The 13,814-nt window shown below is 39.0% G+C and overlaps 1 protein-coding gene across 1 annotated transcript; it reads right to left on the bottom strand.

The window, feature by feature from the left end:
* Positions 1-3,141: 3,141 nt before the first annotated feature.
* Positions 3,142-13,452, bottom strand: LOC107762347 (ribonuclease TUDOR 1). Its single transcript, XM_075231223.1, has 17 exons — positions 13,211-13,452; positions 10,663-10,828; positions 10,483-10,557; positions 10,287-10,400; positions 10,097-10,198; positions 9,090-9,296; positions 8,791-9,003; positions 8,605-8,712; positions 7,420-7,590; positions 7,139-7,336; positions 6,710-7,060; positions 6,394-6,624; positions 5,756-5,944; positions 5,605-5,682; positions 5,284-5,478; positions 4,376-4,753; positions 3,142-3,671 (listed from the first exon to the last, which is right to left on the bottom strand). The coding sequence occupies exons 2-17, from the start codon at positions 10,810-10,812 to the stop codon at positions 3,483-3,485; spliced, it is 2,949 nt and encodes a 982-aa protein (XP_075087324.1). The 5' UTR covers positions 10,813-10,828; positions 13,211-13,452; the 3' UTR covers positions 3,142-3,482.
* Positions 13,453-13,814: the final 362 nt, after the last annotated feature.

The raw sequence follows: 13,814 nt of genomic DNA, 5'->3' as shown, positions 1-13,814 counted from the left end.
GTTCCTTAAATGATTTTTAGCTCGATCGCTTAAGAATTCTCGAAGATGCCCTTCGTTGAACAAACAGGCTACCTCCTCCCTCAGCTGTCTGCAATCTTCTGTTTTATGACCATGGTGCCATGATATTTGCACATTTGATTAGGATTTCTCTGGGCCGAATCAATGTGTAAAGATTGGGGCCACCTGGTGTCTTTGATGAGCCCAATGGCCGATACAATAGCTGATGCATCAATGTTAAAATTGTCGTAGTGCTTCTTTGGGTTCGACATTTCTGTCGAAACTTCTTTTACTCATGAGCCCTCGAGAGATCTGTCCTCGATAATGTCTTCTATTAGTTCGATCGGGGTTGCGTCCAGGCCCGTTGTTTCTCCGATCTCCACCATATGGCTGATATCGATATATGTTTGACCGTGGTTCCCGGTCAATATCCCTTTTAACTATGTCCATGGTCCTGTTTGGGTAAACGGACCCGTAAGGAGTCCCCAACTAGTCATCCTCGACCCTAATCTTTGACTGGTACTGATTATGTACGTCGGCCCAGGTTACAACTGGATGTTCGATTAAGTTCTACTTCAACTGTTGAGAGGCTACCGAACTTCGTATATTTAGGCCTTGAGTGAAATCCTGAACGGCCCAATCGTCAGCGACTCGGGGCAGATCCATGCGCTGTATTTGGAACCGAGATACAAACTCTATGAGCATCTCGTTATCTGTCTATTTTACTTTGAAAAGGTCCGATTTTCTAGTCTCGACCTTTATCGCTCTGGCGTGTGCTTTGACGAAGGAATCAGCTAGCATGGCAAAAGAATCAATGGAGTTAGGTGGCAAATTATGATACCATATCATCACCCCCTTTGATAAAGTTTCTCCAAATTTCTTCAGTAGTACGGACTCAATCTCATCGTCCTCTAGATCGTTCCCCTTTATTGCATATATGTAAGAAGTGACATGCTCGTTGGGGTCGGTAGTTTCATTATACTTGGGAATTTCTGGCATTCGGAATTTCTTCGGAATGGGCTTAGGATCCGCGCTCGGGGGGAAGGCCTTTTGTACGAACTTCTTTGAATCCAAACCCTTCAAAATCGGCGGTGCCCCCGGAATTTGATCAACTAGGGAATTATATGTTTCCATTTTTTTGTCATTCACTTCAATTCTCTTTTCCCCCGATTCAATTCGCTTTGTCAACTCCTCGAACATTTTCAAGATAGCGGGGTCAGTCCCTGACTCATTCACATTTGACCTCCCGGGCACTGGTTCGGCCCTGTGAACAACTTCCTGTGATGGCTCGGGTTCGACCCTACTCGGTGCGTGGTTCTGATTTTGAAGTTGTGCTATTGCAACTTATTGAGCCTGCAGCATTTCGAATATTATTCGAAGGCTGATTCCGCCTTCTTCACCGCCCTGTGCATTCTGACCGGCTGATCGAACGTCTCTGCAGATGCTACTTTTGGGGTCGACGCCTAGATTTTCATTCAGGGCAACATAGGAACTGACGTCGATGGGGTCTGCAACTGGTACTCCCTCGAGATCAACTGGAAGCACTTTGTTTCCTAGGGCAGCTACGTTGTCATTTTCGCCATGAAAATCAAGACCATTGTCGATGTGTGTGGGTACTGCTTGAGAGTTCGACATGCTGATCCTGGAATCAAAAACGCTTACAAGAACAAGTGTAAAGCAGTGTGTGTTATGAAAATTAGCACCAGGCAATCACTATTATCCTTAGTCCCACGGTGGACGGCAAACTGTTTACCCTTAAAATCGGATAACAATTAAATTTGTAAGTGGCTTTAAGGATATGTGATTTCACTTGGCACAAACTGAGAAATACAATAATTGAAGTTAGAAATTAACTGTAAAATAAGACAAACCAATGTAACGCGCAACTTTGGCCCTCGAGCTAGGTCGCCCTCGAACCAATGTAAAATGAGATAAACCAATGTAGCGTGCAACTTTGGCCCTCGAGCTAAGTCGCCCTCGAACCAACTGAGTATATTATTGAAAAGTAAGAACTTAACAATTGAATAAGAGAGCTTAAGAGAGAAAACGTAATATATTGCTTTGTTATGAGTGTCTCTTTACAAAATAATTGGAACCCCCTTTATATAGTAGAAGAGTTCTACATATGGTACAATTCTAAATACAGAAGAAAATCTTCTGATTGGCTAATCAACAGGTCTTGACATGATACATGCCGAGATCTCCGCCACAATCCTCGCCCGATCACGAATTCCTCGGCTTTCTGTTATTCGACCTAGCAGGCTTCCTTCGATCTCGCTAGATCCCTATCTTTCTCGGTCTCGACCTTAGCTGGTCTCGATCGATCCCTGAATCACGAGCTAGGCAATATTTATTCATGTAACAATCCAATATAACTTGGGATTGAACCTCAGTTTGTCACCCCGGTCTCGATTACCATAGCCCGATTTTGACCCTATACACATGATAATTAGGAACGTGAAGAGGCACAATCCTAAATAAGCTGACGTCTGGTATTTGATTTCTTATATCCATTTTGGTAAATAATCGGTGAAATATAACACGAGATTCGTAAATATAATACATGAAATTTTTGTAGGGTCATTTTCGTATGCCCCGTAAGGCCAACTCGAACCAACGATCCATTCACAGTAACAAAGATGCAAATCTAACAGCTTGGTTAAGTTTTAGTTTAGCGTTAAACTTATGACGGTCATGAGAAAATTCTAGTGTCTAATGTTGAAACTTTGTTAACCTTTAGTCGACAGGTCAAATACAACGCCTCTCGGAACCTTCTCTATTAAGAACGTCCACTTGCACTTGATGAAAGGTCTTCAGGGCAAAGCTAAAACTTTAGTGGATTATGTCAAAGTATATTTTTAGATAGCCAAAATCTTAATTTATTTTCCTTCTCTTTCTCTGCGGCCATGGTTCATAAAAGCCAAGTTCAGACCACCCTACGCTTTGTTTCTTTGATAATTTTAACTAGGGCAGTACTGGTGGGAGAGCAGCACACTACTACGTGAACCTTTTCTCAGCTTGCAATTTCAGTATTTAAAGGAGAGACTTAAGGATATTTTTGCAATAGATCAGATCAATATAGTTGACGCCGCAAACCTTTGATGAAGACAACCAAGACAAACAAGCATAGAAAATTCATCAGAATTTAGAACAAGAATAACTGAATTGTAACACTAGTTGCTAGAAAAATATTCCTCGGCTTCAACATACAAATAATTGTCACGCAGAATCGTCACACCCACATAGGCATGACAGACAACGGGAGGCAGCTTTATTACAAGTCAGTACAAATTTTAAAAAAATAAATAAAAGGAAAACAAAATTTGTCCCACCTCCCAAAAGTCAGTTTCTAAAAGTTACAGTGTATAAATAACACATTAAAGCTAAGCCGGACTTTCCACCTCTCTGTTTTTGTAAACAGCAATTATCTTGGCTGCAGTTTTTAGACTGACTGGCAGAAAGATATCTAAATTACTACAAGAAAGTCACCGTTTCCCAGCGGCTTTTCTAGCAGAGGGAGCAGAATCCTCATCATCTGACTCAACATCTCCGTATTCCCACATTCCAAGTCTTTTATCTTTTGCTTCTTTTTGGTATTTTTCCAATTCATCCATAGCCTGTTGTCTATCCTTTGGCTCAAATCTCCTCCTTTTCTCCAACCTAGCAAGTCCTTCCTGATATTTGAACAGCTCATTGTCAGTAAACAATTATGCTGTAACCCCAGACAAACATAATCCTTGCTACAGACTATTTAGAGGGCTAAAGAAAAGCTCAAACAGGCAAAGAAAGTGATTGAAATGAGGACCGTATGTTTCTATTGATACATCTCCTAGTTTACATCAATTATTATCACAGGAATGTAGTCAAACATTGAATGCACTGGACATACTTCATAACAAGTCCCAGCAACAAAACTCTTTGAGGCACCCAGGGGTGTAGCATAGTGCTCAATGAAGTGGGAGGGTTCAAATCCTAGCGGAGGCAAAAAATGCTACATAATTTCTTCCCATCTGCCTATGCCCTAGTGGCCAGAGTTACCCCGTACCTGTTTTGGTGGGAGGTAACAGGTGCCTGGAGGATAGCCGAGGTGCGCGCAAGCTAGCCCGGACACTACCATCGTAAGTTTAAAAAAAATAATAATAATACTCTTTGAAGCTCAAATCAGTCATCCTTCACAATAATATGGTTCTACCAAAATGAAACTTAATTTTTTGTGAGTTGGTGCTCGGGTAACTTTAATTTTTTGTGACTTGGTGCTTGAGTGGGGTTCTTTTTGGTTTGTGTGTGTGTGTGTGTGTGTGGGGGGGGGGGGGGGGGTTAAACATTACTAATTTAATTCAATAATTTCCAAGGAAGAGGAGGGTTAAGTATTTCAAACCTTTAACAAAGTAGCATTTACACTGACATCAGTTTCTGGATCAACCAAAGTCGCCAAAAAGATTGTCCCGGTTCCTTGACCTTTAACTTTTCCACCTGAAGTGTCTCTTTCCTCTATTATGGCCTTAAATTCTTTAGGGGCACTTAATACAAGCTCACTTAGACGATAAGCAACCTCTTGGCCATAATCATCTTCCAGGCCAGGAACTTTAAGATAAGCAAAACTGCACAGCTGAGCAAGACCAGGAGTAGAGGACACAGAAGCATCAAGGGGTCGCAACTGACTGTAGGGAACCACTTCTTGGTTTCCGTAGTCGATGTAGAAAACTTCAAACCTGTCTTGAGAAGACTGTACAGCACCTCGAGGAGCATTTACAATCTACCCATATTTTAAAGTACAAAATTAGAAAGAGGAATAAAGTATGACAAGCAAGAGGAATAAGTATGACAAGCAAGAAGAATAAAACATGAAATCACCTCTGTAACTCAGAGAAATAAAGTGATATTTCTAAACCAACAGAGAGAAATAACCCAACCATCATGAATATGTGTGTATATATATACATATATATGATACATACATACATATATATATATATATATACATACATACATATATATATATATATATATATATATATATATATATATATGGGAGATCATGTCAACTGAAATAACATGCAATAGATGTCTCTGCTATAGTTTTTGGAGCTTTCCTATGCCATAATATTGCTTTCTATAGACATGTTAGAATATGCAAAGCTAGGTCCTATGAGTAATTTGATTAACAGCTGCTATCCTATTCAAATCGAAGCATAACAAAAAGAGATCAGTGACCTATGAACCTTCACGTTGGAAAACTACATGTATCAAAATATAATACAAGAAAGAGGATGGTTGGAATTTCACCATTGCTCGGTTCCATGAATTATCTGCACTGAATTGAGCAAGAACAAGATCTCCTTTCTTTGGATTGAAGGCACCAATTACAGGAGCTTCCTGAAGGTTGAGAGAAGCAAGCTGCCTCTGAAGGGTGGTGACTTTCTGGTCTGTGACCGACTGAACATAAATTTTTCCCCCTCCCAAAACTTCAGTGACCGTGACCTGAGAATATAAATGAATAACATTATGGAAGGCCATGTAATCAAAACACAAACTGCATACACCTTCAACTCAACAGCAGTAACTTATGTCCAAATAATTGAGAAGCACCATATGTAACTACATTACCTTCACCTCTTCTTTTTGACGTCTTTCAGCAACAGCACCACTTGAAACTACCTCTCCCTCGACATAATTCTCCCATATCTGCACTTGTGCAAGTTAATATTACAAGAATGTGGGACTAATAAGTGTGATATGTACTGTCTAAGTCACTTACCTTCAGTTTCTGCCTTTTGGCAGCCTGTTCAGCTTGCATGAGGAGGTGAGCATCCTGCAATCTATCAGCACCAAAGGAAGTTTGCGTTCTAGCCAATCCAGCTTCTAATAGTATCACTGCCACATTGGATCTTGACTCCCATAATGTGCCCAAGAATGTTCCAGTTCTATCAACTGTTTCTACCTCAATCTGAGCGAAGAACATGTAGGAAATGCGAAATAAGAGAAAATTTCAAGGCAACTAGTTATATGATAAGAAAATGGACCTCAGGGCTAACTCAACTCCAAAATTTAGCTCATGAGGTAAGGATTGTCAAGATCACACAAGGAGAACAACTCATACCCTCAACCAATATGGGATACTAATATCCCCCACCCCCCCACCCCCCCCCCAAAAAAAAACACCAAGAACTAGATATTTGGAGCATCAATAACATAACATGGAGGTATAACATAGGGTAAACTAAACGGGGATGGGCTTGGTTTTGATACCAAGTTAAGAAAGAGGACCTTAGGCCTAACTGATCCCTGAAAGCTAGCTCATGAAGTAAGAATTACCCAAGAGCATATAAGGAAACACAGCCCATACCCTCACCAATGCGGGATCCTTAACTTTATAAATCTGCGAGGAAAAATTACCTCAACGTCCCTTTGCATTATTTTTCGCCTCATTAAAGCAATAGCTTCATTGGAGTAAGGCTCATCACGACCGGGGCATCTCACACCAGACAAGGAGAAAGCAATACTGCAAGTCTCCTTGGGAATGAACAGCTTATATCGATGACCACTTAGGACATACTCCACAACAGCAGGCATCCTCCTGTTGCGCTGCAGGAAAGGCAAGAAATCCTTGGATTTCTTTGCAGAGGCCTGAAGGACATTAAAAAGAAATATTAGATGTTTACCATGGTCACCGCATAAAGTGAAAACCAGATCATATGACAAGGATACTAACCGTTAGTAGGTCTGTTACGTGCATCACTGGAGGCTCCTTGGGTGAATGCATACCCTTTTTCCCAGAAATAGCACGCGCTTCAGCAGCCAGAAGGGCATCATAATAGTTTGATCGTTCTTCAAAGTCACGATGTCTAACTACTGTTGCAAAGCCACGGCCAACCAAAAGCTCAGCAACATTCACACCAGCCTGCTGACTGCCTGCAGCAGATGGAGCAGGTGACACATCCTCCCCATCCTTGGACGCAAGGAAAACAGTACCAAAATCCATGATCCTTGAATCTGCACTAGCAGAGGGAACAGGTCCATCTGCCAAGCTGACCTTACGGGAGTACTCCATTGAAACATGCACCTAAAAGGAGCTAAGATAAGTAAATCCTCCCCATTCTGATTCTATCCTAGGAGAATATATTTAAAAATAAAGCCATACCTGTCTTCCAATAAGGCGATTTCTTAAAAATTCCTTTGCTTCCCGAGCATAGGGAGCAGGTTTTTCATCTCGACGAGGATTCCCCAATTTAGGTGTTCTAATACTTGAAAGATTGACTCGTCGCTCAGCTGATGGATCTCCGAATGACAGAGAATCATCAGCTACAATAATGCAATCACCGCTTACAACCTCAACCACCTACAGAAAGCCAAGCAGATACATATGACCTTCAAAAGTAGAAAGATAAATGACCATTTACATGACCATCTGATAATATCTACCTTTCCTGCAAAATTCTGGTCATGAATAGCCTTGGAATTTGTTGCTGGGGGTACATAGTTTGTCCAGATCCTCAAACGAGTCTTCTTAGCCTGCAGCTCTGCATTTTTCAAACGCCTCTTGGCATCATCCTCAAGCATGTTTGCACTCCATTCAACATATTTAGCAAAACCCTTTGATGAGAGACGAGCAAGGTGTCAACTTTAATTTTGAGAGTTCCTTATAAGTTCTAGAGCCACAAAATATAATCTTTTTTCTCTTCTAAAGAACAACTAGTAGACAATCAATATTAGTTAAGGAAGTGAAACAGCATAAATGACTCGAACCAAGTCTTTTTTTCTTTTCTCAACAAAACCAAGTCTGTACAATACCTTGTGCAAAGAGATTCACATGACAATAAGAAAGAAACAGTTAATACATATCATTGCATGAGAATCTCTTCGTCAGTGCCAGGAAGAAACCAAGATATTGAGAAGAATGGTGATTGACACTTCACCATTGTTTTAGGAGTTCATTCCTAATGATCATGCATTGCGAGATAAAAGTTTTCAATTTCAGAAAGAATATGCGTCAAAATATGGCAGATACTTCAAACTAATGCAAACTTATCTGATCAAGAGGTAGATATGGAATAACGACCTATCTAAAAATGTTAATACGGAAAGATAAAATTGATCAAAATACAGAAAGGAGACTATATATGACGAACACCAAGTCATAATTACGTAGAAATCACCACTCTTACTGTTATAGAACCAACAGAAAACTAGGGATATGCGTCTAAGCAATAAACATGAGATAGCCAAATCTCCTCTTGAGCATATAAAATCAATCAAAATATCATCAAATGGAGAACCAACAAGACAAGGACATCTGAGCTATAACAATCTCCTAATCCTTGGAGAAGAGTTGAATACCAACTGGTGAAAACAAGAAAAAAAGCCATTTACAGAAACTCGCTAAAAGCTTGTATTTCCGCGTAGAAGAACAGGTAAAAGCAAATGTATCAGAAGAAAAATGACAGCACCACTGCAGGAGGAAAAAAGGCTGTTGAATCATCATAGTGAAAAGAAGATAGTGCCCAATATTAGTATGCGCGCACGCACACACACACACACACACAAAAAAAAAAAAATCTTGTACTCTGAGTCTATGACATAGTAAGTGCAATAATGTTTATAACATACATTTTCAACAAGCTCCAATCCCAGGTCCTTTGCTGATTCTCCATCAGGATAATACACTGAGCCAATCAGATTGCTATATTTGTCAACACCCTCAAGGACAATTCGGACCTGTATGTTAAACCGTCTTAGAAGAGAGCAACCTTGAATACACAAGCCAAAATTTAACGGTAATAGCTTGAATCTCACATCTCTGCTTGATACGCGGGTTTCAGTAAAATGCTTTGCTTCTCTGCCATATGGATCAGGGGCAACTTCTGCTATAGATGCTTTTGAAGCTGCAAGTCTCTGAGCTGATGTCAGTGCACGGGGTTCGCTTGATGATTCTCCATTTGGTTCATCAGAGGTAATATCATTGTTAACAACAATTTCTGCTGCAACTCTTCTTCCCATTGTTGGTGCCTATTCACAGAAGTAAAAAGTAAACCGAAGAGCTAAATGCATGATAAACCTCATCAAAGGAAAACATAAATTTCTGCTGTATCAACCTGTATTCCCGCAACGAAAACTTGGACAAATTGAAAGTCTGGAAGCAAGTATACTCGTAGTGTACTTCCATCACGAACCTGCTCCACAATTGCTTCCATAGGCTTACCTTTATTTGAAGCCAAAAGACCCATCGCATCTAAGTTACTAGGATCAACCATTGCAGAGGGAGGAAGATTCCTGATCGATGCCTCAGAAGCACCAGGTGCCTGAAACCAGCAGTAAGCCAGATTCAAATATACAAGAAAATGGTATCTAGGTGGACTTAACATAAGAATGCGATTCAACGGAAAAAGATAAAATGAAGTATACCTAGAGAGAAGCAAATCAATAACTCATACCAAGCTCCATGAATTCATAATATGAGAAACAAAATGAAATCAAAAACAAGCTGTGGCAGAGATTCACCAGCCAGTATCAGCCAGAAAGACAGGAGCACAAGTGGTGTTCACCCACAAGGTTACAACTTATGTGGGTCAAGACTCAAGACGGCCACTAAAAACTTGTTTTCATGGCGGCATATTCTACTTAGCAACAATAACAAGTCAGAACATATAAAACAAATATATTCGGAGGGGAAGACCCCACTATTTCATCAAAGATCCTCAAAAGCTAATACCAAAACTCAGTATACAGTGGATTAGATTGAGTTACTGATACTGTACAGAGCTCACATGTTGCCCAATTTCAAGTGCAGACAGAAACAGACCACAAAATGGAAGCCATTCTACATACTCCAAATCTCATCATGAAAAAGAAAGTCTAAAAACACATCTGCCTGACTAGAAAAGCAAAAGAGACATAAGACTTATCAAAGAAAAAAGGCGTATTATACTTGTTGTCCACCAAGAAAGAAGTGAAGGACAACCTCCGGTGCTCAGCCACCTCACACCCCATCCCCCTCCTCCAAAGAAAAAATAAAGTTTTGCCAGAAACTTTGTGAAGGTAGCAGCATTTGTCCAATGGTTTAACAGAAAGCAAAGAGAATGAGAATATAAAATGAACAGACCCTGCTCCAACGGCCTAGACCTTGTTGCTTTGCTTGGTCTTCAAGATCAAGCAGGACTTGTAAACTCGAGCTAACTTCACCTTTCTGTTGACCATCCCTAATCTGAATCCACCGAAATTAGTTCGTGCATGAGCTTTAGATCCTAATATAAAGAAGATACATTAGAAACGAAAATAAAAGGCAATGCAACCTTGGCCCAGCCTGCAGCAACAACCAGCATGGCAACATTCTTGTCACCGAGAAAAACAGAGCCAAATTCTCGCCCTATAGCTGGCACAGTGTACTCCACTCTGAATGTGACTTCCTGCATATGGAACCAAATGTAATTAGTCTTATGAAAAAAGAAAATAAAAGAAATTAAAGCTAGTATAATAACTGAAAAACACCTTTCCAATACAAAGCTTCCTTAAAAACTCTTTGCTCTCCCATGCAAATGGCTCATCCACCCCCCCACGACGGGCCTACAATTGGGAATACAGAATGAGCAATGAAACCAGAAAACAGTGATAGAAATAAGTATTACAATGAAGATATGGTACAACAAAGAATGAAGAATTCATTAATACCAATCGTGGAGCACTTAGGTGCGCTAAATTTATTGTTTTTTCAGGGGGAATTTCAGCCTTGGAGCTCCCCATTATCACCAACGTGTCTCCAGAGGGAACGGCTTTCACTCTTCCCTTCAGCCATCTTATGGTTTCAGCTGGAGCTGCCATTACAACAGCTACACGCCTGCAGCAACACTCATGTGATGAAGCATAACTGTGAGGACATAAAATCTTTTTCTTTTTCTTTCTCTTTTTTGTTTTTGTTATTAAGTCAAAATTGTTGGAAATCATACTGTTGAAACTTGAAACCAAAAAAAGCCTTTTCCTCTTCAACATACATGCACTCACAAAACAAGTAAAAAATCATGTGTACTTTTCCAAAGAAAATGCTGAAATGGACGTTACACATTCAAAGAAACATCTTTTTCTTTTGACACAAAAAGCTCAAACCTTTGCAGGAGGAATACCGAAAAAATACTGAAAATTGGTAGAAAAGTGGGATAGAGGAAATAAGAAAAAAGATATTTAGTTATAGATCTCCGCAAAAAATCCTCAAGCAAAATATGTTCGCAATTATTAAATAGACAAATAACCCAAAATAAATATAAAAAAAAGACTTAAAGAGGTACTTAGTATAGCGATTAATGCATATCCCAAGCCCAAGACATTGTAAAAGCAGACAATACTCATTAAGAAGTTGCAGATAAATGCAAAATAGTCACATTAAACAAAATCTTAGGGAAACACAGATAAACATATTCAGAAAATAGGAATGCATAGCACACTACATGCAAACATGAGCATACTGTCTTGCTGTAATTGCCGGGAGGGGCGAAAGCTGACCTATGTTTAGGAGTGGGGTACACTAGCACCCCGATGATCTGCAAGAACTGTGTATATTTATGGTTACATTTCATTAAAAAGGAGCTATATAGACTACTTGACGTACCCTCATTCACAATAGAGATATGAGTGCACATGTTGCAAAAATGTGGCTAATGACCGCCGTACGCGTCCTTCTGGCATCTACTGTGTATTCTTTCTTTGCCCGGGCTTCGGCTCTTCCTTTGTTTTCTCTCAATTTTTTTTTCTTTATCTTTGCTATTCTCTCTTTGAAGGACAGCCGTAGAGCAACGGTAAAGTTGTCTCTGCGTCACTTATGGGTCATGGGTTCGAGCCTTGGAATTAGCCATTGCCGCTTGTGTCGGTAGGCTGCCTACTACCTTGGGGTGGTGCCCTTCCCTGGACCCACTGCATCAACACTGGACGTCGTGCATCGGGCAACCCATTTTTAGCTATTTTGTTTGTCGGGTCTTCATCTTTTTCTTTCCTTTTCTCCAATTTTCCTTTTTCTTTTCCTTTGTTGTGCTTTGTTTTTTCCTTTCTTTTTTTCTTTGTTCTTCTTTTTCCGTTGACTATAATAGACAAAAATAAAATTCGAAACATTTTAAATCCTTAAATCGAAGCACTATCGCTTAACCAAATCCGAACTTTCTCTTCCAAGTTCGCAAAGCTTCGATTCTCTTTCGGAACTCTAAACTGAGAATAAACTTAAATGTCTATTGCTTTTGTTTATTAGATTTGAATTTAGAAAATTTGAGATTATATATGGTGTTAATTCGTTGTAGAACTTTTTGACGTTTAAATTTTGATGAGAATGATTTATGCGTCAGTATAGAGATAAAATCAATTCTCTGAGTTTTATCCTTAAGATTTTTTGTTTTTCCTATTCCACATATACATGATATAATTTATTTTGCTTGAATTTGATCTTTTTATTCATAGAATCATAATCATTTGCATAGATGGCATTTTAAAATTAATATAGGGCACTAGTTATGCGAATATTATGTTCTCATTCTGCTGCTTTTCAATTAATTGTTCAAGATATTGTCGATTAAATCCAGCACTTAAGTTAAGCTAAAAATATGTATACACTTCTTTTAGTTTGTTGATTATGTTTAATTTATGGTAAAATTTTGTAAACTACATAATTGTGCCTAGTAAACTTCATTAATTTAGTGGTAAGGCGCACGCTTTATTTTGCAATAACAACAATTTCAGCTTGAGGCTTGGATTTCTGAATTGAATAATTATTGAGTTTTATGTATGCCTTGACTTCGCATTCTGAATCTTAAAATTGATAACTGTGTGAAGGAAAATATGAATTTAAACTGAATCGTCGAACCGAACCTAACCGATACACTCTACTCATACTCTATAACAATGTATGTGACGTGTACATCAAAAGCAATGTGGCATCTGCCGCCTTCAAATCCTGGATTCGTCTTTGATTGCCCGACTGGATAAAGTAATTGCCAGTCTAGATAGATTCCAATACAGCACAGATACATGCACACACACACAAAGTCAGATTCCATGGAATCTTTAAATCTACAATTATGCAGCAAAAACAACGAATGCATGTATACTAAACAATAAAACGCACATAATAATACAGAGATCTGCAAATGCATGGATCAATATAATTTAATAAAAAGGATAAAAATAAAAGCAACTCAATTCAATTGATAAGCGCATGCAAAAGCACAGATAATTACGATACCTGAATAATCAAGCTGAATGGATCGACCGGAAGCGGAGAGAGGGAAGAGAAGTTTATCGATCTTATAACAAATCGCTTACAAAATCATGAAAATTCTTATTTTTTTAATGAGAAAAATTCTAATTGTATACTGAGCGAGAGTGCAGAGGCGGTGACCGGAGGCTAACGGCGGATCCGATCAGAGAGAATGAATATACACAAGTATCGTGATGTATGTGTGATGTTTATATCCGAATTGGGGTACGGGGTAAAAGAGGGGAAATGGGGTGTAAAATACACCTCCTTATTTAGTAAATTTACCTTTAATGCCATGGTAGTTTGGCCGGTATTGGCAATAAAGGTCCAAATTTGTTAAAATCACTAAAAATGTCGTGGTAGTTGAGAAAATATAATTATTTGTTTTCGCTATTTAGATTAATCAAACAATTTAATTTTGCAGTTACAAATTAAAGTTTAAACATATATATTACTTAATCATGAATAAGTGATAAGCGTATTGTACAATAGCACAAATCTTGTCATGTTTGGGCTCATTAATCTTAAGTTAAACACTAAATGTGAATAAATATTTTCCCACGTTATTTAGGTACTACAATAAGAAAGG

Source organism: Nicotiana tabacum, chromosome 15 (assembly GCF_000715075.1).
Source record: "Nicotiana tabacum cultivar K326 chromosome 15, ASM71507v2, whole genome shotgun sequence".
NCBI classification, from domain to species: domain Eukaryota; kingdom Viridiplantae; phylum Streptophyta; class Magnoliopsida; order Solanales; family Solanaceae; genus Nicotiana; species Nicotiana tabacum.
Note: the sequence above shows the minus strand (reverse complement) of the source record. Positions and strands in the feature narration are given on the sequence as shown.